Here is a 23,274-nt window from a genome sequence, read left to right as displayed (position 1 = left end):
TACATGATTGTTTGTGTTGTTGTTTTTGTTTATGGATATTTAGGAGAGACACGTCTCTAGACTGTATTCTTTGAGGGGTTCTTTTTACACAAATTTGAAGCAATATTTTTTATTTTGGTCTGGGAATAATAAGTTTCAACTTTAACTATGTCACTGCCCTGTTTGTTCTCCCTTGTTGGTCTCTAGTTTATTTCTGCAGGTTTTGGGATCTGCAGCTTCTGCACATTATGGTTTATTTACTCCTCAACATCTCAGTAAAGCTCCTCATATTCAGCTCCAGGTTTACCGTCTTTGCCAGAACCATTAAGTCATTCCTGCCTTCTCATGCATCTTCTTTTGTGTCTTCATGTTCATGTCACATCAAGTCCAGAGCTTCATCAGTGAACATTTCAGAGATACCAGAGCTCAGTTTTCTGGTATGCTTCAGTTGCATTTATGTTGGCCTTCCAACCCCCCTCAATAGTTCTATTTAAACTCTGTCCCAAAGGAAAACCAGGGCTAAACTGCCATACCACTACTTCCTTGTTCCACAGATGCTCTAATGACAAAGCACTTTTTTTTTCCATTTTATATTGCATTATTTTTACCATACTAGACCTTTATCTAATCATTAGATTTTTGCAGCACCAACATGGAAACAAAGTGAAATTTTCACAATAAAGATAGTTTTAAGCGTTTTCCAGCCTGATGAACAGCTTCTTATTCTTGAGAAATCATGTTTGTGGGTGTCCTCATACATTCCCGCAAACAAATTGGATTTGTCTACTCATAAAGTGGCATGAAATTAAGTGAAAATGGATGAAGAAGATATTTGACTCTATTTTTCTATTCTTTTCTGACTATTTCTGCATCAAATCCTACATTTCACACATGAGAAAACAAGCAGAAAGACGTTCTTGGAATCAGGATGTGCTGAATTATAGATGTACAATGCCACTCTCCTATGAATCTGCAGGAAAGTCAAATTCCCAGAAAAGGAGAACATTCGGTCCAAGAAGCAAAAAATACAAACGAGAGCTTTTAAAATGCTTTACTGGGGACTTTGAAAGCTGCAGATTTATCTCCTTCCTCTTAAGTGTCCTGCTTGTGAGTGTTTTGGTTCTTTCAGGTAAACTGATGCTGATGGAAGAGAAATTAGAGATCAAAGAGGTTGTTGGCACCGTGTCATTACAGCTCCTTGAGGCCCGCGGGGCTCAGCATTCCTTACCCGTCTGGACCGAGCCGGGGAGGTGCTCCAGTTGCCCCAGTTGGATCCAGTGGGTGTGAGCTTCTATTTAAACGCCGGTTGCATCTGACAGCAGTTTTGTCTCCCTCCATCTTCATCATCACCAGGCAGCATGGCTTCTGATCAGAAGGCTCCTCTGGGCTCCATCGACAATCCAAGGAAGTTCCTGGACCAGGACTTTGACGCTCTGCAGAAGGAGTGTCTGAAGCTTGGGAAGCTGTTTTCTGATCCAACATTTCCAGCCGAGCAGAAGTCCATTGGCATGCCGGAAGATCCTAATCCTGCTAAGGCAATCAAATGGAAGCGACCCAAGGTGTGACAAGCATGAATTAACTTATCTTATGAATTCATTATCATTTTTAAAACAATGAAACAAGTTTTGGACAGTGAGTTTAGACTTAACGTTTTATTTATTCTTGATTCAAATATTTTGGGAAGTTTGCTGATTCTTCGTTCTTTTTCCTGTTCTGAAGGAAATCAGCAAGGATGCTGTGTTTGTGGATGAAACAACTGGGACCACTGACATCTGCCAGGGCCAACTGGGTGAGTGAATTAAAAAAATATTTAAATCTATATCGCCTGCTGCCTCAATACATCAGACCTCACAGCAGCATTAAATAAATACGTAAAACAGTTATTTGATGATCTGTTTGAATGCAGTGAAATAGCTTCAGACCTTGAGGCCTGTTTCCCTTTGAAGCTTTACTTCACAGCAGGAGAGAAAACTTTTAACTGGACCGGTATTTAAGCCTTCAAACTTCACAAACAAGCCGGGGGTCCAATTCCAGTTCTGCCTTATTGGTCCAAGACTCTGTTTAAGATTTTGTTGTTCAGACTGTTTTTTATTACTGATGAACTAAACAGTTCTTCCTCTTTGCCCAACAGCATAATCTCATCACTCCTGGGATTCATGATGATGTGTTTTGTTACTATTTGTGTGTAAATATGTCAGCGCTGCAGATCAATACCTCTTGCATTGTCCACGTCGTCACTGTGGTTTCTTTAAAATGTGCAGGATGTGTTTGTCTCCAGAGCAAAACACTAAACAGATGTTCGCAGTTGGAGAGGAATGTAGCTTATTATGTGTGTGTGTGTGTGTGTGTGTGTGAAACTCAAAGTATAAAACACTCGATCCTTTAAGATTAATCCCCAAAGGTCTAGTGAAAACCATTAGAGTTCTGGATTACTCCATCATTTATTCTCCACGTCTTTCTTTGTGTGTTTCTTTGACCTATCAGGTGACTGTTGGCTGCTGGCAGCTCTGTCCTCGCTCACCGTCCACTCACAACTCTTTGCTAAGGTGGTACCACCCAACCAGAGCCTGACTGAGCCCTACGCTGGGATCTTTCACTTCACGGTGACAAAACCCTCTAATTAGTCCATTGTTGTGTGTCCAGAACACACACTTCATCTATTTTTCTTTGCTTTTGAGCTCAGTTTCATCTCGTAGTTCATCATTAATGACGAATGTTATTGATTACGAGTAACTAAAGCAAATATTTAATGCAGCTTAATGCCTTCGTCAAAGATTTAAAAGAAAAGAACATCTGCCTTGCTGTGCAGCCCTACTTCATGTAAACAAGTCTGAGGAAGTTTAACACACACACACACACACACACACACACACACACACACACACACACACACACACACACACACACACACACACACACACACACACACACACACACTTTGTTATCAAATGAAGAAACTAAAACATCTTGTTTTAAAGAAAATGCCAATAAATGTTGTCAGTTTTATTAATCCCACTAAAGAAGCCTAAACTATACAACATAGAGCCCTGAATACTCTAAAGGAGGCAACAAAATTACAAGATACAATAGAAAAAAAGATTTGCTCGTGGACAACAGAAAAGTCTTCTCATGTCTGAGACAAAGGACTATGAAAGAGAAGTATGGTTCATCAGGGTGTAAATGACTAAAATTACAATTATTTAAAGAGAAACATTTTATACATTATGACATAAATTAGAAAATATAAGTTATAAAATTTTATAAAAGATTTAGAAAGTGACAAATATTCTTTTTATGTAAAGAACTAAATGAAAAAAAGGATCGAATAACTTTTAATTAAACTTAAAATGTATTTTCTTCAAGCACAAAACATACATTTCCAGTGCTTTTGTTGGTTAGGCTAGATTTAAATTATACATCTCATCTCAGGAAAAGAGCAATATAATATTTGATGTTTGCAATGATTAGCCATGACCCAAGAGTGGATCCCTGTGGAACACCTGTGGAGGAAATGACACCCTCTGTTTTCACAAAAACAGACAAACAGTCAGCAAACTAAAAATATTTGACTCTATGAAACAAAAAGGATGATATGATGAATAAATAAAGTGTTAAACAGCTAAATGTTTTGGTTAGCCTTGTCAATTTCAAGCTTGTTGAAGAAAAAGCTAAACTGTGGAAAATCTGCCCTGCAAACAGTCAAATTCACATGGACCTTCAGATCATGTCTATATTGAATCTGTCAGTCCAGACCATGTCTGTAGGATGTCCAAACTAGGTCTTTGCACAGTGGGTGGCTCATAAAGTGCTTTTAGAATGTTTTAAAAAACACATCACATTAAATGTGTTTTAATATTAAAAAATAAATAGAGACCTGGGGATGGACTGTCCAGTCTCGGGGGCAGAAGTTGCTGAGGTAGTCAAACAACTACACAGCAGCGGAGCCCTGGGGGCGGATGAGGTTCGTCCTGGGTATCTCAAGGCTATGGATGTTGTAGGGCTGTCATGGTTGACACATCTCTGCAACATTGCATGGTCATCGGGGGCAGTTTCTGTGGAGTGGCAGACCGGGGTGGTGGTCCCCATCTTTAAGAAGGGTGACCTGAGGGTGTGTTCCAACTATAGGGGATCACCCTCCTCAGCCTCCCTGGAAAGGTCTACTCCAAGGTACTGGAGAGGAGGGTCCGATCGATAGTTGAATCTCAGATTGAGGAGGAGCAATGTGGTTTTCGTCCTGGCCGTGGAACTGTGGACCAGCTCTATACCCTTGCAAGGGTGCTGGAGGGGGCATGGGAGTTTGCCCAAGCAATCCACATGTGTTTTGTGGATTTGGAGAAGGCTTATGACCGTGTCCCCAGGGGCACCCTGTGGGGGACGCTCCAGGAGTATGGGGTGGGTGGCTTTCTGTTAAGGGCCATTCAGTCCCTTTACCAGAGGAGCGTGAGTTTGGTCCGCATAGCCGGTAGTAAGTCGGACCTGTTCCCGGTGAAGGTTGGACTCCGCCAGGGCTGCCCTTTGTCACCGGTTCTGTTCATTACCTTTATGGACAGAATTTCTAGGCGCAGCCGTGGTGTGGAGTGTGTCAAGTTTGGTGGCAGGAGAATCTCGTCTCTGCTTTTTGCTGATGATGTGGTCCTCCTAGCTTCATCCAGCTCTGACCTTCAGCTCTTGCTGGGTAGGTCCGCGGCCGAGTGTGAAGCGGCTGGGATGAGGATCAGCACCTCCAAATCTGAGACCATGGTTCTCGACCGGGAAAGGGTGGCTTGCCAACTCCGGGTCGGGGGAGAGGTCCTACCTCAAGTGGAGGAGTTCAAGTATCTCGGGGTCTTGTTCACGAGTGAGGGTAGGAGGGATCGGGAGATTGACAGACGGATTGGTTCGGCGTCTGCAGTGATGCGGACGCTGAGCCGATCTGTCGTGGTGAACAGGGAGCAGAGCCAGAAAGCCAGGCTCTCGATTTATCGGTCGATCTACGTCCCATTCCTCACCTATGGTCATGAGCTTTGGGTAATGACTGAAAGAACGAGATCGCGGATACAAGCGGCCAAAATGAGTTTCCTCCGTAGGGTGGCCGAGATCAGCCTTAGAGATAGGGTGAGGAGCTCGTACATTCGGGAGGGACTCAGAGTAGAACCGCTGCTCCTCCGAATCGAAAGGAGCCAGTTGAGGTGGTTTGGGCATCTGGTCAGGATGCCTCCTGGACGCCTCCCCAGGGAGGTGTTTCGGGCATGTCCTGCCGGCAGGAGGCCCCCGGGTCGACCCAGGACACGTTGGAGAGGTTACATCTCCAATCTGGTCCGGGAACGCCTTGGGGTCCTGCCGGAGGAGCTGGTGGAGAAGGCCGGGGAGAGGACAGTCTGGAGCTCCCTAGTTGGGATGCTGCCCCCGCGACCCGGACCCGGATAAGCGGAGGAAGATGGCAACGATGAAAAATAAATGCATCAAACATGGAGAGTAGTCTTATCAGGATACTGCTGACTGGAGACATTTGTCTTCCGTCTCCTTTTTTGCACTAATGCTGTCTCAGGTTGGACAAGGGACAAAAACTTAGATCCAGATCTGCAGATCTGATGATGAAAGTTGTTGCTCACAAAACTTGAGATCTTTTTTCAGATCTGATGTGTGCAGAACAAAGTTTGTCCCCGGGCCTCCGTGCTGCAGGTTAATTTAATATTTGAGAGAATATTAATTATCTCTGTCATGAACTATTTATAACCGAACAACCTGAGGTCCCAGCTGTGCTGATGTAAGATACACATAAATAATTAGCTTTGATTGATGCTCCTGATGGTACACTTGTTTATTTCAGGTAACAGAAGGCAGGTTCTTCAATATTTTATCTGATTTGGCTCCATTCGTTCAGACTCAAACAGACGTCTGCTGTCATACTTTGAAAACAAACAGCAGCTTCTAACAGGTATCAACTCATCTTGAAACAATGATTCTGGTCTCACACAAAAACAAAAACCCTTTATCGCTTTATTAAAGATTTTGATTCAAATCTACGTCTCACTGCTCGGACCTGTTCAAATCCATAAATGTTGTCTCATTAGACATTGCAGACAAAAGTAAACAGACAACTGCGTGAATTATTTGGTGAGAATGCAGCGTGACTGAACATGAGAAATGGAGAAGGACTGGTAACTTGTTTGACTCTGTCAGGGTGGTGGAAGAGCAGTCTGGACATGCAGAGACACTTTATCATGTGGACACATTCACACACTGCACACACACAAGCCTTCGTCAAATCCTTTTGCTGGAATCTTTAAGGTCCTCTTCCTATGAGACGAAATCTATAAGGACATGTTTTTGTCTCCATGAGGAGGAAAGTTCTTTGTGCCTTAATGATAAAAGCAGATTTATGTCCCGGCAACAAGAATAATACCTGCACCACACAAAGAGCAGCAGCTGAAGATCAGTCCAGACCTGCTAAAGTGAGCACAGCTTTCATCATAACACGGCCCCACATGAAAACAGGAGGCCTGCATTCTTTAAAGGCATGTCCCCATCACCGTCCACGTCAGATCTTTAAACTTAGATTGGGAAATCATGGAGTTATAGTTGCTTTTGGTCAAATTTTGATAGTACTGTGGACAATGTTGCAACTCTACATTAAAAATGTTATGTGCTTAATGTCATATTTGATTTATGGCTTTGACCTTTGACCTCTGTGCCCCATGCCATCTGTGACCCCTTTGAGAAATAATTTATTGATTTTAATGGACACCATTTAGAGACCACCATGGGAAATTGTTTAATGACTCCTGACTTCTAAGAATGAAGTATTTTCTTCTGGAGATTATCAGATATGATCAGTAACCCATAATTCACCATGATGCCAGCAGTTATTTTGATCCCTTTAATGCTAGACCAGAGCCCCTCCGCCTCATTTTATCATCCCCATTCTTCCTTCCTCTTTGCCTCCCCTCCCTCCTCTCTCTGTCAGTACACATAAGGTTTCCATACTGCAGGAAATCTGCTACATTTGATACTCAGCTCTGTCTTACACACCATACAGTCTACAGAAATGAAGGGTAAAGTGGAGAAGCCGCCTTCTACATTTGTACTCGTCCATACCACATTTGAACTTAGATCCACAGAGATGGACCTGACAGCTCATCAGATATTCCAAAAACATTACAGCAAAGCAATAGCAAAACGTTTAGAAGCTGGAAACAAGGAACCCAGGGTGGAAGATGGCTTTTCATTCACTGACGAACCAGCCTGCTTTCCTGAGCGGGAAACCACACGCACACACACATATTTCTGATACTCCAACACCACAGGGGTCCCCAGCAAGTCAGCAAATGGTCAGTTCTTCCCCTGGTCAGGAAACCAGCAAGTCAGAGTTTTTGATAAATGATCAATCTCCATCCAATCGTGCAGGAGCTTCTGATACCCCAGCACCACAGGAGTTCCAGCAAATGACAGTCCATGATTGGAGAGAGAGAGAGAGAGAGAGAGAGAGAGAGAGAGAGAGAGAGAGAGAGAGAGAGAGAGAGAGAGAGAGAGATCCCAGCTTCCCAGGTACACAGACTTAGGTTATTTTGTTTAAAACCAATTTAGTTGCTCTTCTAAGAAAATCATAAACAAAAACCTCATTCTCCTTAAAGTTTCATGCATCAGGAGAATCAACCAGATTATGCTAATTGTAAAACCAAAACAGTGCCATATAATCATGGTCAGACTTATTCCACTACATTCTGAGGGAACATACAGTATTCTGAAACACACTGAATGTAAAGGCTGCAGATTGGTAATTTAATCTATTTGTAAAACCAGACAGTAAAAGTTTCTTATGTCAGGAACAAGCAGATTGCTTTGAACTGCAGAATATCCCCCCCCCCCCCCCATGACAGATTTATCTACAAAGTTGTTAAATATTATTTTACTTGATAATTTTTAAAGAAAACTGATTATTTTTTTACACCTGTGATCGCAGATCTATGGATTTTTAGGTCAAGAATGTGTTGTTTTCTCATAACCCTATCAGACTTTATTCTAAGGCAACAAACTGCAAACTTAAAAATGTTATTTTTTTATTCCAGGTGTAGCTCCACCCGCCACCCACTGCTACCTTGTTGTACAAGTCTCTAAACATGCTGCAGTTGTGCAACATCACTTATCTAACATAATGTCAATGAAAGAACCCAACAGGCCAGATTCGTCGACTTGGGAAAGGACAAGGGCTGCATTCCAATTTGGAAGCTGCGGATGGAGTGCAGCTCTTGTGTTATGTGCGTTAAATATGGACAATTGCAAATAAAAACCTAATTTTCTGATGTCAACACTCAGCTTGTGTGTATGTCTGCTCACCCATTGCAGCTTTAGAGGAACATCTAAGTTTCCTCTCTAGCTTCCTTCTCTTTAATACCTCCTGACTCATTACATCCAGTCCTCGTCTCATCTCATCTCAGGGTTATTCCTGTCCTTGTCTCGCTCTCCGTGCAGTTCTGGCAGTATGGTGAGTGGGTGGAAGTGGTGGTGGATGACAGGCTGCCAGTGCGCGATGGTCGTTTGCTCTTCAGCTACTCACGCGCCCGTAACGAGTTCTGGAGCGCCCTGGTGGAGAAGGCCTACGCCAAGTCAGTTGCCACTACCAGCATATGTTTCTGGGTTGTAAATGTCTGTGATCACCCACACTCGCTGTGTTTGTCGCTTCAGAATGATTACTGATGCCTTGTCTGTGTAGGTTGGTTGGATCGTATGGGAGCCTGAAGGGGGGCAACATTTCAGAGGGCATGGAGGATTTTACAGGAGGAATTGCGTACTCTCTTCCTGTTGCTTCTCGCACCCCTCCGGTCCTCTGGAGATCATTGAGTGCTGCTCTGACCCGAGGCAGCCTGCTCAGCTGCTTCATCCAGGTACACACAGATCACAGTGTGATGCTGTAACTATGCAAGCATTAAAATGATTAAGAATCATCTTTTTTTCTCGCACAGGCTCACACCTACAGTGATGTCGGTAAAGTGACACCAGACGGGCTGGTGATGGGTCACGCCTATGCAATCACCAATTCAGACAAGGCCAGTATTTATTTCTACAAGTTGTATCCAGTATGATTAAACACAATCCAAATTCAAAGTTACCTCATCTAATGCAGGCTGATAGTTCTTGATGCTTACTGACTCATTTTCTTTAGGTGATGAAAGGATCTGAGGAGGTTTTGTTGCTGAGGCTGAGGAACCCCTGGGGTTTTGTTGAATTTTGTGGTTCCTGGAGTGACAAGTGAGGAAACGTGATCATGGAGAAACACATCACAGGATCTGCACAAAATAGAACGCTTAATCTGTGTTTTTTTATGATTACAGATGTAAAGACTGGGATGAAACAGACCAGGCAGAGAAGGACAGAATTAAGCTGAAGCTGGAAGAGGATGGAGAGTTCTGGTATGGATGAGATGTGTAAACTATAAGTAGCTTCTCACAGATGTAGCTCTGATGTAAACGGTTGTTTTGATCAGGATCAGCATTGATGATTTCAGCAAAACCTTCAACATGGTGGAGCTCTGCAGCATGAGTCCTGACTCTCTAGAGGAGGACACAGCTGCTGGCCAGTCCACCTGGACCGTCAGCGAGCACAAAGGAACATGGGTATCTGGGAGCACAGCTGGTGGCTCCCGCAAAAACAACAGTACGTTAAAGACTTCAGATCCTCTCGTTTATTCATTTCATGGCTGAAACCTTCTGCTGTTCTCTCCCAGAATCCTTCTGGAAGAACCCCCAGTTCCACTTGGTGCTCCAAGAGCAAGACCAGGATGAGGAGGAAGAGGAGGAGGAGGAGGACAATGACCAGCAGGATGACGATGATAAACTTGATGATGGGGATCAGATGATGACTGCAGAGGAGAAGAAGAAAGCACAGAAGCAGAAGCAGAAAGCCAAGCACTGCACCGTGCTGGTGGAGCTGCTGCAGAAAAACAGACGGCAGAAGGATAAAACTAATTTCCTTTATGTAGCGTTTCATGTCTACAAGGTGGGAGCTTACCTCACTCACACATCCTGATGCATCTTGTTTCCAAATCATCTCATCTATCATTACCCTTCATCTTTTTCCCAGGTTTCTCCCGAGGTTAGTGCCAAACATTTGTTTGTGATTATTATTTTTATCACTGAGGTTTTTAATTAATTCCAGTTTTCTTCCTAGATGCAAGGTACTTGTCTGGACCGCAACTTCTTCATGACAAATCGCCCGGTGGGTCGTTCTGGAACGTACAAAGCTCAGAGGTGAAGGTTCAACTTCAGAGAAAATATCTACTTAATGTTTAAAGCTTCAAAGTTTTAAGACCGGGTCAAACCTTTACTGAACTTATTATTCCGAACCCCAAACAACATCAGTCATGCTGAATCAGTTACTGAGCTTAGAAAAACAAACGTCAGCAACAAAACTGTAAATATGTGTTAATGTGTGTGATGTCATTGTTTACACTGTAGAGAACGGCCATTTATGTAACAGTGAAAAACTGTAAAACCTCGACAGGAAAAACCCGTCAACTATAAAACTATTTAAAATGGTTGATTTTATGTGAAGTTCCTGTAAATCAATTAATTGGTGAAAACAATTATTTGTAATATTTTTCTTTGAAAAAGATACATAATTCTACTGTGAATACTGTAAATAGTAACTCTAAATAAATCTACTGTAAATAAACTTTAAGGATATTTTATTTTAAAAAAATATGCAAAACACTATGAGTTTTACATTTATTTATAGAAAAAAACTACAGCTTTTAATTGCTGGTAACAGTGTAAGGAGTTTACTTCCTGTTTCCCAGTGTGCTCAGTGGCATTTAGGTGAGGTCTGGCCGAACCGTTAGTGAGAGGGAAGTGTCTGTTCTCGACCTGACTCGTGAATGCACATGAAGGCTGGGCTGCTGCTCACTGCTGGTGTCGATACTGTTTCATCACTTCTGACTGCTACAGTTTGACATGCAGCTGAAGGCTGTGATCAGCAATTAAACAGGGAAAGCTAACAGCAGTTAAGTGGTAAACAGGAAAAGCTAACAGCAGTTAAGTGGTTATTTCATTCTATGAACTGAACAGTAATGAGGAAAACCTTTTGAATTTTGATTTTTGTGGCACATATTTTATGTCATAGATTATTTTCATGTTCATTTTATGGTAAAACAATTATATGGTTCAAGTAAAACATTATCTTCTACAATAAAAAACTGACTTCAGTACCATTTTTAACCGTAAAACAACAAAAAAAATAGCTTCTGACCATTAAAGATGAAAGTTTTACCTGTAATTTTATGGTACCATTCTGACAACCCCAACTGCTGGAGTTTTACTGTAAAATCTACATATTTTTTAAGTGTAGGTTTTAATTTTAGGAGGATAACTGTTTAATTTTGTCCCACAGAGGAGTGTGGAGGAAGCTGCGTCTGGACCCGGGGAACTACATCATCGTGGGATCCACTTATCGACCCAATGCACCTGGAGAATTCTTCATTCGAATTTTCTCCAAGACCTCAAACACGCTGGGGTGAGATTAAGGAAATTCTGACTCAAGGGTACAACACAAATATCAGGGAATGCTCCTTTGTTTTGTCTTCAATGGTTATGTTGCCATTTATTTTCCAAAATAGCAAAACATTTCTCTCTTTCTTTAGTTAACATATAAAATGTGTATATTATAAAATCTTACACTGACGATCTTTGTTTTTATTTTTTTAGAGTTCAGGACTTCAGCTGCTCTTCTGGCTACCGCCCAGTTAGTAGAGATTTTAAGTCATTCTGAAGAATATGTCTGCATAAAAGATACGAATAATGTATTAGCCGCTGCTGACAGCTTCATGAATGCCTTCGTTTTGGAAAAATGTTGTTTGCGTCCTACAGGACTGATAAGCTAACCGCTAGTTTGAGCCCAGCAAGATCAAAGAGTTTTACGGCCAATCTCCAAAACGTTTGTGCTATTTTACGAATGTTTACATGTTTTCTTTTCACAAGTAATTCTTTAGGTATTTGCAAGCATAGATTTGACCAGAAATAGCAGAATTTGACACATCTGATGCATCTGGGATTCAAGTTCTTCAAGCGTTGTAAAGGTTTATAATGTTTGCAGTAACCACCTTTGCATTTTTGAGACAGATGATGTTTTAAGACTAGTCCGCTCACCAGTTCTTAAGGACAAAAACACAATTTCTCTGAAAATAATTTGTTCAGAAAGCAATGGATAAGATATTTATTTATGGCTTTCACTTAGAACCACTCTTATAAATATTCTTTAAACTCTAGGTTATTATTTCTGACCAATAAGGTAAATTAATCTGTGTTACTGTGGGTGTCCCTCAGGTTATGGCCACTCCTATTTCTCCTGAAGATCAGACAAGCATTGAGAAAACTTTTGTTAATAAAGCTGGCCCGGTAAGAGTCAATGTGCTTAATGCTACCCAATAAAAATAGTTTTTTAAATTTGCTTTTGGGTGATTTCTGTCCCTTGTCTGTTGTTAGGATGACAGATTGGATGTCAATGGGATCATGAAGCTGCTGAACTCAGGTTAGAGCAACCCAAATTATACCAATTTTGACTGTAGCAGCTGAAGGCCACTAGATGGAGCCAAAACACGCAGAAGACGTGTGAACTGGAATGGAGGCGCAACAGAGGTCACCAGTCTAGACTGGCTTGTAGCTGCGGACAAAGAAAGGAAAATGAACTTGGTTTGGCCATGAAAGTGACAACCTTTGATCTCACCTTCCCTCATTCCATCTCATTAAAACTTGTATTTTCTATATCTGCATGAATCTCCTTTCTTTTAATCACAGTCATTGAGAAAGATTACCATCTGCCTCTGGAGACATGCAGACAGATCATCTTTGGAGAAGACGTATCCTTTTGTTCTCGGGGTATTGTCTTCAGTAAATCTCACAGTTCCGTCTCCTAGTTCAGCGACACAGAGCTCCCTCGGGTTTACTCCTCTCAGAAAACGGCTTCTTATCAAATCTTCACTCTTTAAGAGTAACACCTTAACTCTGCCGGCAGACGGAGGGGCGCTCCACCCTCAGCCGTGAGCAAGTAGAGAATCTGCTGACTGATCTGCGCACCCTTCAGGTACGTGTGTGTGTGTGTGTGTGTGTGTGCGTGTGCGTGTGTGTGTGTGTGTGCATGTAAGTAATGCGTGCATGAGCGTGTGTGTGTGTTAGAGACAGAACAGAGGAGAGAGAAGCCTTTCCCACAAGTTCTACCTCTCTTTTCAGTCCATTTTCAATCAGTTTGATGAAGACTCTTCTGGGACAATGAGCCCCTTTGAGCTCAGCTTAGCACTAGAGGCTGTTGGTATGCAAACACACACACAAGCACACACACCTGTAGATGGCTGTGTTCACATCTCTTTTTATCTCTCTCTTCCTCAGGATTGCAGTGTGACAACAAAGTAGTTCAGCTACTGTCTGAGCGCTTTGTCGCAGGAGAACAAGATCTGCCTTTCCATGGCTTTGTCTCATGTGTAACCAGGCTGCGCAAGCTTTTTGGTAACACACACACACACACACACACACACACACACACACACACACACACACACACACACACACACACACACACACACACACACACAAAGCAAAATAAAACAAAGCCGTAAAATCATAATGAAATAGATGAACATCAGAAAAAATTAAGTCATAAAATTATAAAATATCATAAAACAAATGAAAGATTACAAACTTGTCATGAACCGAGTTCAGAAGACCCGTGAAGACGCCAACACAGTAAAAATATATTAAAAAGTCTTTATTTAATGCAGAGGTACCTGGAGGGCAAGGCTGAGGCAGGTTCAGAGGCAGGCTAAGGTCAAAGTGGCAGGCAGAGAGCAAGGCAGGGGTCAGGCAAAAAACAAGGTCCAGAGGCAAAGATCAGGCTGGGTGGATGGCTGGAGAACTACTGGCAAGGCTGTAATAATCTGGCATCTGTTGACTGGATGGCTGGTTCTTTTATAGCAGGGGAAGCAGGTGAATGGGATGAGGCTGATTACAGGAGCAGGTGGAATGAATGGAGCTGATTGAAGCTGACAGGTTGCTGGGGAAAGCAGGGCTTGGCTGGAGCTTGGTGAGAGAAACCAGGTGAGCTGAATGAAGGTATAATGAGGAAGTGGAGGAGGGTGAAGGATGGGAGTCATGACAGAACCCCCCCCCCCCCCCCCTCAAGGGCGGATACCAGACGCCCACAGGAAATCAGAGCAGGGTGGGAGGAGGGGGACCAGGAAGGAGGGCCAGAGCAGGGCGGGAGGAGGGGGACCAGGAAGGAGGGCCGGAAGGGTCTGGGGGGCCGGCGACGGGGAACCAGGAGCCGAGACAGTGGGAGTCTGGGGGGTCGGCGACGGGGAACCAGGAGCCGGGACCGTGGGAGTCTGGGGGGCCAGCGACGGGGAACCAGGAGCCAGGACCGTGGGAGTCTGGGGGGCCGGCGACGGGGAACCAGGAGCCGGGACCGTGGGAGTCTGGGGGGCCGGCGACGGGGAACCAGGAGCCGGGACCGTGGGAGTCTGGGGGGCCGGCGACGGGGAACCAGGAGCCGGGACCGTGGGAGTCTGGGGGACCGGCGACGGGGAACCAGGAGCCGGGACCGTGGGAGTGTGGTGACAGAGGACACTGGACCAAGACTAAGACTAAGACTACGAGGGGACACAGACTCTGGGACTTGAGGGGACACCGACTCTGGGACTTGAGGGGACACAGACTCTGGAACTTGAGACTGGGGAACTTGAGACTGGGGAACTTGAGAACAGGAGGGGTCCTCTTCAGAGCAGGGGCAGGAGAGGTCCTCTTCAGAGCAGGGGCAGGAGAGGCCCTCTTCAGAGCAGGGGCAGGAGAGGCCCTCTTCAGAGCAGGGGCAGGAGAGGCCCTCTTCAGAGCAGGGGCAGGAGAGGCCCTCTTCAGAGCAGGGGCAGGAGAGGCCCTCTTCAGAGCAGGGGCAGGAGAGGTCCTCTTCAGAGCAGGGGCAGGAGAGGTCCTCTTCAGAGCAGGGGCAGGAGAGGTCCTCTTCAGAGCAAGGGCAGGAGAGGTCCTCTTCAGAGCAAGGGCAGGAGAGGTCCTCTTCAGAGCAGGGGCAGGAGAGGTCCTCTTCAGAGCAGGGGCAGGAGAGGTCCTCTTCAGAGCAGGGGCAGGAGAGGTCCTCTTCAGAGCCTGGAGGTGTCAACCCTTGGACTGGAGGCTCGTGGAAAGGTTTCACCGGAGTCCCTTGGACAGGCTGGGCCGGAGCCCCTTGGACCTCACCCGTCGAAGCAAGATGCGATGCGTCCTTCGAGACCACCGCCAGGGCAGGATGCGATGCGTCCTCCGAGAACACCGCCAGAGCAGGGTGCGATGCGTCCTCCGAGACCACCGCCAGAGCAGGGTGCGATGCGTCCTCCGAGACCACCGCCAGGGCAGGATGCGATGCGTCCTCCGAGAACACCGCCAGAGCAGGATGCGATGCGTCCTCCGAGAACACCGCCAGAGCAGGATGCGATGCGTCCTCCGAGACCACCGCCAGAGCAGGGTGCGATGCGTCCTCCGAGACCACCGCCAGAGCAGGGTGCGATGCGTCCTCCGAGACCACCGCCAGAGCAGGGTGCGATGCGTCCCCCCGGACCACCGCCAGAGCAGGGTGTAATGCGTCCTCCCGCACCACCGCCAGAGCAGGGTGCGATGCGTCCACCGGGACCACCGCCGGAGCAGGATGCGATGCGTCCACCGGGACCACCGCCGGAGCAGGATGCGACACGTTGGAGGGTTCTGGGGAAGGTGACCACCTCTCACAGCAGGTCAGACCCTCCATGGCAACATCCTTCAGTGCAGACCCATATACCCTCCGGACATAAAGGTAGTAATTACCAAGTGCTGGGACCGCTATCAACTCTGGATGGGTGGAGAAGATGACATTTAACCTATCAGCCACCCGCAGACGTAAGTGGGGGCAGGTTGGCTTGGCAAAGACCTCCCACACAGCCTCCTCGACCATCTGCATAATCCCCTGAACAATTTCCTCTGTTGGTACCGGTCCAGAAGCAGAACATGAGGTGCTGTCCAAGGAACCCGCCGACACCAGCACGGGAGAAGGATCAACCCTCTTATCAGCTCCAGAAAAACTCCGGGACCGCCGCCGTCGTGACCTGACAGGAGGGGTTTGAGGCTGAAGCGGTGTGGTCATGAACCTGCTGCACAAGACGTTTGCGGCAGGCCTGGACAGAGGAGTGGAGCCTCTGCGTGGCTCTGGCCTGATGGCCAGCCGCGTTCCCCAGAACGGTGACTCCTGCTCCTTCTCTAGCTCCATAAACTCCAGGAGCGTGAGATCCTCCATGACAGGTACGATGAAAAAAGAAAAGAAAAAAAATACTCCAAGTGCTGTGTCAGCGTTGGGTCAGATTTTTGGCCAGATTATTCTGTCATGAACCGAGTTCAGAAGACCCGTGAAGACGCCAACACAGTAAAAATATATTAAAAAGTCTTTATTTAATGCAGAGGTACCTGGAGGGCAAGGCTGAGGCAGGTTCAGAGGCAGGCTAAGGTCAAAGTGGCAGGCAGAGAGCAAGGCAGGGGTCAGGCAAAAAACAAGGTCCAGAGGCAAAGATCAGGCAGGGTGGATGGCTGGAGTACTGGCAAGGCTGTAATAATCTGGCATCTGTTGACTGGATGGCTGGTTCTTTTATAGCAGGGGAAGCAGGTGAATGGGATGAGGCTGATTACAGGAGCAGGTGGAATGAATGGAGCTGATTGAAGCTGACAGGTTGCTGGGGAAAGCAGGGCTTGGCTGGAGCTTGGTGAGAGGAACCAGGTGAGCTGAATGAAGGTATAATGAGGAAGTGGAGGAGGGTGAAGGATGGGAGTCATGACAAAACTTGAGTTAAAAATAAAAGATTTATCTAAAAGCAGCTTTAAATAAAAGGGTCTTAGGCTGATTTTTAAAAGTGTCCAGACTGTCAATGCTACGTAAGGATAAAGGAAGATCATTCCAAAGTCAGGGTGCAACAGTCTGGAAGGAGCAATCACCTCAACTTTCATATCTGGTCTTTGGAACTTCTAGAACATCTAGTGTGGACCTGAAGGCTCAGGTTGGAGCATAAGGGCTTTAACAGTTCAGTAATATAGGGAGGAGCTTGACCATGTACATCAGAGATGGGGTGATGTGTCCTCTTCTGTTTGCTCCAGTTAGAAGCCTTTGCTCTTTTTTGTTAAAACATGTGAAGAGTGTGTTACAGTAATCTAGACGGGAGGAGATAAAGGCATGGATAACCATTTCAAGTTCATGTTTTGACACCAACCTTCGCAGTTTGGAGATATTTCTTAAATGATAAAAACAGTTTCGGACCAATGTTTTTGAGTGGCCATCAAGAGACATCGATTGGTCAAAAACAATACCCAAATTCTTTGTTTGTCTTGGTGGCAGAAGATAAATAAACAAGTTTTTGACTAATCAGCGAAACCATGCTCTCAGGGGCAATGATCAGACATTCAGTCTTTTCAGAGTTTAACTGAAGGAAGTTTCTTCTAGCCAGCTGGTGATCGCTGATAGACATTCTAGTAATTCAGACAGTTTATAGAACTCAGAGCAAGTCAACCCCTACCAGAGTCTAACTCCACTCCCACTTCATGTTTGAAAAATGCAACAAATGCTGTTGCCTGGCAGACCGAGAAGGCAGAGCTGCTAACAAATACACACACACACAGGCTCACAACAGCATTGTGACATCATAATGTACCAGTTTACATCATAGCATACCTCTTAGCCAATAGCGGTGGCAGATTTAAATTAAAATACAGTGCAGAGTTTTTACCTGACAACGGCACAACACTGCCAGTTTTAGGCAGAATATTTAAATTTTAACTAAGATGCACTAAAGTGCCAAATTATTGACGACACGTGTCTGCAGCACGATTAGACACTCGTTTATTTAGTTTATCAGCAAAAAAAGGTTTATTTGGTGGTGGCTTGCTCTTTAAAGGAGCAGTACAGCTGAATGTCATCTGCATATAGGTGATAAGCGATTAAAGGTGTGATTTATTTGTTTATTAAATACATTTGCAGTGTTCTTGTGTAAATCAATGGCTATGAGTCATTTAAAAAAGCTTTGATGCTTCTGTTCTGAGTGAGAAATATGCTGGTGCTGAGGTGGGCTTAAAACAGCAGGATTACTTATTAGGCAGCAGTAACTCAACAGGTTGAGCGGGTTGTCCAGTAATCGGAAGGTTGCAGGTTCGATCCCGGCTCCGGACAGAGAATTCTGCTGTTGTGTGCTTGGGCGAGACACTTAACCCACCTTGTGCTAGTGACCGGGCTGGTGGTGGTCGGAGGGACCGGTGGCGCCTGTGCTTGGCAGCCTCACCTCTGTCAGAGCGCCCCAGGGCAGCTGTGGCTACATCGTAGCTCATCACCACCAGTGTGTGAATGAGTGTGTGAGTGGATGAATGATACACTGTAGTGTAAAGCGCTTTGGAATCCTTACTCTGAGAGACGCTATACAAGTGCGGGTCATTTATCAATATCATTATTATTAATGATATGCACACACTTTGCTTCTGATTGGCTGAAGCCTAGTTTATGCTTCCGCATCAGTGCAGAGACACGCAACACCAATTTCACACTGCTTCTTTTAAATTTGTCAACAGCACCGCCATTGCGCCCTCAAAAACATAAAAAGAGCCAAAGATATCTAGCGGCAAACACGGAGCAGCTTGAAGAATACCTTGTGGAAAATATATATGAACATTTTATTCACCTGTGACTGGAGGAGTATAGAGCTCCGGACCACACGTGACTCTCAGTTAGTAGACGCCATATTGGCAGGTAAAAGAAGCTAAACAAACACGGATCGTGAACGGGATCGGCTTGGATTTTACTTCGTTGGAGTTTACTTCACACTTTAAAACCGAAGAAATCGTTTTATATTGTCAGAAATTAAATAGATTAAACATCTCCGACCCTTACCGTGCCCCTGGGATACTTTTTAAAAACGCCAGAAGCTGTCGGAGCGGACTTCTTACCGGACCTGGCCGGGGAACCCCTTGGGATTCCCCCGGAGGAGCTGGCCCAAGTGGCTGGGGAGAGGGAAGTCTGGGCCTCTCGACGCTACTGCCCCCACAACCCGACTCCGGATAAGCGGATGAAAATGGATGGATGGATGGACAAATAACAGATTTACACGTAAGAAGTTTAAATAGAGTGCTGTGCTGTTTGAATGTATAAACTGAACACCAAGAGAAATCACTAGTTTGATTTTTTTCCGTGAATAAAATAGATATGTCAGGCAGGAGCGTCTCAGGATCTGTCTGAGATCGGTCTCGGTGAGACAGATAATAGCAATCCAAAGTGCTTTTTGTGTGTGATCTGACAATTGATCAACCATTACTTAAAAATTAAATACTGCTTAGCCGGTTAATTGCTGTGATCATAAAACACGTTAACGCAGCACGCAGAAATCACGAGGCAACGTTTTACGTGACGTTTACTTGTTGCTATGAGTAATAAGACGGAAAAAGCCACGCCAAAATAAGTTTAGGAAGCCCACTAAGAATCGTAATAAAAGCATTTAAAATAAATACCATACACAATTGAGGAAACGTTGGTTTAAGTTCCTGATATGAAGTGATCACTGCATAAGCGAAAACCTTTACTCTCGGGATCCCACAGCTTCATTTTAGCCCGGTCACTAGTGCGTTTTATTACAATGATCCAACGTTTGCGGCGCTCCAGATCTTGGGGAATCCTGTAGATGGCTCATTCCTTATGTCGTCCATGTCTGTTCTGCATCCTGGGGCACAACAGGAATCTACCATATTTCCTGTCTGATTGAGCTTTCTGACAATAACAAATAGTCCAGCTGCCAGCTTCTGCATGCCAATATGGCGCCGTTTCGATTTGAACTGTTGCATGCCGGGAGAAGTGACATCAACTCCCGGAGCTCTATAAAGATACACAGCAAGTATTTTATTTGTGGATGAAAATGACGGGAAACGTGGGTTTAGAGCTGCCAATCGGATGAAGAAGTGGAGGAGAATGGGGAACAAATTTGTCTGTATTAAAAAGTATCTGAAATACAAAAAATACTAAACACAATAGTCAATGCACTGTCTTGGACTGGATACATGACAGGATGCAGCAATAAAGTGCTACGCCCTCTGTTGTCCTGGCGGGGAATAGCTTTGCACTCCCCAGAAGATGGAGAAATCCAAGAGCAAAATGTCTCCATCAATTCATCTGTGCCTGCCCCTTGTGGAGCTGACACAGACGCATAAACTAGGCTTAACAGAATATGTTCAGCCATGTTGCAAAGTCACTATCGTCAATACAATCTCCCTCTCTCTCCTTCCTGCAAATATTTTTTTAAAAGCCCTCCTGTGAGTGGGTGCAAGCCAAGATGGGCGAGGTCATGAATGCAAATTCACTGTGACGTAGATATGCAAGGATTTTCAAATCTTAGCATTTTACCATCTATTTTGTATCAGAGGCTAACGTAAGACTGTTTATTTTCAGCCTACATGAAAAATTCTGAGTGACCAATTATAATCATAAATAATCATTAAAATGTTTTTTTCTGTCAACCACACCTTCAAGACAACTCACTAGATTAATAAAAATGTCCTTCCTGACCCACTGAGAGCGCAGCAGAATCTGCTGGTGCTTGTGCTTCTTCTGTCACTCATGTAAGACAAATTATTAATAAAATAATCCAAAGCTGAAACAAAAATGAGTAGAAGCACTGCTGCAAAAGTGTTGATGAGGTTTGTTTTTCACATCTTAGTGACATGAGAGGCTAAACTCAACAGGCTGTTTCTCCTCTGAGGCTTTAAGGAAGGTAGTCACAGAGCTGAGTTGGTGAGTAGGTGTGTATCCATAACATCACTCCCCGCCTGGAACCCTGAAAGGGAACTTCACAGAACGTAATTGCCAAAGGGGCTCATTTTTGTGGTTTTTGCTCCAGTTTAGACCAAATGCACTTTTACAACAAAGATCTGTATTTATTTGTAAGGCTGCTGGAAAAGTCATTTTCAAAACCAGCTCACTTCCATTTTTGAATATTGCATTTTTACATTTTATTTAGTAATTTGACATTGTTGTCTGTGGTGTCTTAAAAAAGATGTATTGATCTGTTGTTTTTTTCCTAATTAAATGTGGTAGATCTGACTTAAATGTCCTTTTTTCGCTCTGGGATTAATAAAGTATTTTTGAATTGAATTAATCCTCTTCTTTTCTCAGCTCTGTTTGACTCTCAGACCAACCAGGAGGTGAAGGACAAAGGGATCAATGCTGTGAGTATAAAACTCCTTCGCAAATGTTCACATGGATTAAACAGGTTTTATTCCTAATCTCCTGTTGCTCCTCCACAGTGGCTACTTCAGTTTCTGACACTGTGAAGAAGCTGCTCGCTGCAGGAGAGCAGAAAATCTCAGAGTCAGAAAACAGGGAGACTTTTGCTTCCTCGCTGTTATCGTTTCTCTTTTTGATTTATTTCACTACTATTTGATGTCTTGTGTAATACTGTCACACATTAAAATATATCATCAGACAAACAACAACACAACATTCTTAATGCTGAGTATCCTTTTCCAGTCTTGCTGACTCTTTCCTAAATAAAAATTTTGTGACAACCTAAATATGCTTTTAGTAATATTTACATATTTGAAGTCGTTTGGAAATTGTAACTTTGCATAAAAATCTAACATGTCAAAACAGAATCAGGTTTTTGCCTAAATCATCAATTGGGTTGTTAATTAATTAGATTCTCAGACTTTCCATTTCAAAAATGCAACTAAACTTGGTGGATTTGATTTGTGTGCTTTAGACAATTCAGCTACTTGATGTTTTAGACAGTGGCGTGTCCAGATTTTTTTAAATGGGGTGGCCCAGGTGAGGCACAACTTTGTGCATGGGTGGCACCAATGGTTATGCTTTTTTTTTTTTTTTTTTTTGCTTCACCCCCCAAGCTTTTTGTGGACAATGAAAAGCCTATTTAAAGGTAAATTACTGTGGTGGCACCTGGGGTGGCCAATCAGATTCTAAGGGTGGCATGTGCTACCCCAGGCCACTCCCTGGACACGCCCCTGGTTTTAGAGGTGATGGTGGTGATGGTGCACACTGGAGTGAAGAAACAGACCACTGGATTGAGACAAGATTACATTAAGGATCTGATAAGGACACGTGGAAATCTCAGCAGATCTAATATGAAGCAACTCAAACATGATTCCCTGAAATGACTGACTCACAGGATATTTTTTTATGTGTGAACTTATACCCCAAATAAATGATTGGTCACTTTAATACCCAGAGTTCTCTGTAGCAATAGACAATAAGTAATATTAGGCTGATTTGCTGACACAGTGTGTCTTGTAAAAAGAGCTTTTGTGTGTGGTGAGATTGTGAGGTTAAAAGATGATATTTGTAAAAATTTCATGCATAAAGTCCAGATGACACTGGAGTGTAATTAGGGGCTGGCTTGTCGTGGACACAGGAAAGGAGGTCCTCTTGAAGAAAGGTTGGGAACAACTGAGTTAAACTATTCTCACCAAATGCATTCTATACAATGTTTTAATCTAAAAACATTTCTGTTATCTTTTGGAAAAAGATTAAGCACTTAGAAAATTTTTAGGGGGTGAATTAATAAAATTTGAACAAAAGAATCATATAATTACAATTGTCGAGCAGAAAAAAATAGGAAAAAAAATCAGTTCACTCATCCATGCCCACTTAAACTCTGGGAAATATCTGGGCACACACATGCACTCGCTGACACACAGAGTGAGCACTGCCTGCCCGACTGAGGGTGTGAGGGTGATGTCTCAGCTATACGCACCATCTCTATTCTTATCGCGCTGACGCCACATACAGCGTCAACACGCACTCACCCCCTCCTCCACTACATTCCCTCACTCCCTCCATCCATCCTGCACTCTTTCTTCCCCTCCTGTTCTCTCTAGTAACTGTCTGTCTCACAATCTGCATCCTCCTCCTCCTCTTCCACAGGCTGGCTGCTTTTGCTCTGTCACACACACACACACACACACACACACACACACACACACACACACACACACACACATACATACATACACACACACACAGCAAATGTCTTTTCTACACATACTGTTATAAATAGCACCTTTACTCGCATACCACTTCCTGTTCACTTAGGTGAGTACTCACAGGTTGCCCTCGGCAACCGTCCATTCACATTGTGACAGAAAGAGAAGGAAACAAACGAAATTGAGCACGGAGACAAAATGACAGGAAGGACCCAGAATGACTGACTCTTACGACTCCTCTCCACCTCAGCTGGCTTTTTTATTCCTATTTTTTCTTCATTTACCTGTTTTTATTATTTCA

General features: G+C 44.2%; 1 protein-coding gene across 1 annotated transcript; it reads left to right on the top strand.

Annotated features, from left to right (window-relative positions):
• The first annotated feature begins 1,250 nt into the window (after window positions 1-1,250).
• Window positions 1,251-21,547, top strand: capn12 (calpain 12). The gene is made up of 22 exons (XM_015951429.3): window positions 1,251-1,538; window positions 1,699-1,768; window positions 2,464-2,582; window positions 8,431-8,564; window positions 8,672-8,843; window positions 8,922-9,005; window positions 9,122-9,207; window positions 9,291-9,368; window positions 9,443-9,612; window positions 9,683-9,954; window positions 10,039-10,050; window positions 10,126-10,205; window positions 11,344-11,466; window positions 11,658-11,694; window positions 12,276-12,347; window positions 12,435-12,480; window positions 12,747-12,808; window positions 12,964-13,032; window positions 13,179-13,257; window positions 13,335-13,451; window positions 21,151-21,203; window positions 21,282-21,547. The coding sequence occupies exons 1-22, from the start codon at window positions 1,338-1,340 to the stop codon at window positions 21,306-21,308; spliced, it is 2,163 nt and encodes a 720-aa protein (XP_015806915.1). The 5' UTR covers window positions 1,251-1,337; the 3' UTR covers window positions 21,309-21,547.
• Window positions 21,548-23,274: the final 1,727 nt, after the last annotated feature.

This window comes from Nothobranchius furzeri, chromosome 13, assembly GCF_043380555.1.
Source record: "Nothobranchius furzeri strain GRZ-AD chromosome 13, NfurGRZ-RIMD1, whole genome shotgun sequence".
NCBI lineage: Eukaryota > Metazoa > Chordata > Actinopteri > Cyprinodontiformes > Nothobranchiidae > Nothobranchius > Nothobranchius furzeri.
Note: the sequence above shows the minus strand (reverse complement) of the source record. Positions and strands in the feature narration are given on the sequence as shown.

Bases quoted from the DNA above. Each gene is read 5' to 3' on its own strand.
- capn12 (XM_015951429.3), top strand. From the start codon at position 1,338: ATGGCTTCTGATCAGAAGGCTCCTCTGGGCTCCATCGACAATCCAAGG. The intron at 1,769-2,463 runs GTGAGTGAATTA...TTGACCTATCAG, and splicing joins CATCTGCCAGGGCCAACTGG to GTGACTGTTGGCTGCTGGCA. The intron at 9,613-9,682 runs GTACGTTAAAGA...GTTCTCTCCCAG, and splicing joins TGGCTCCCGCAAAAACAACA to AATCCTTCTGGAAGAACCCC.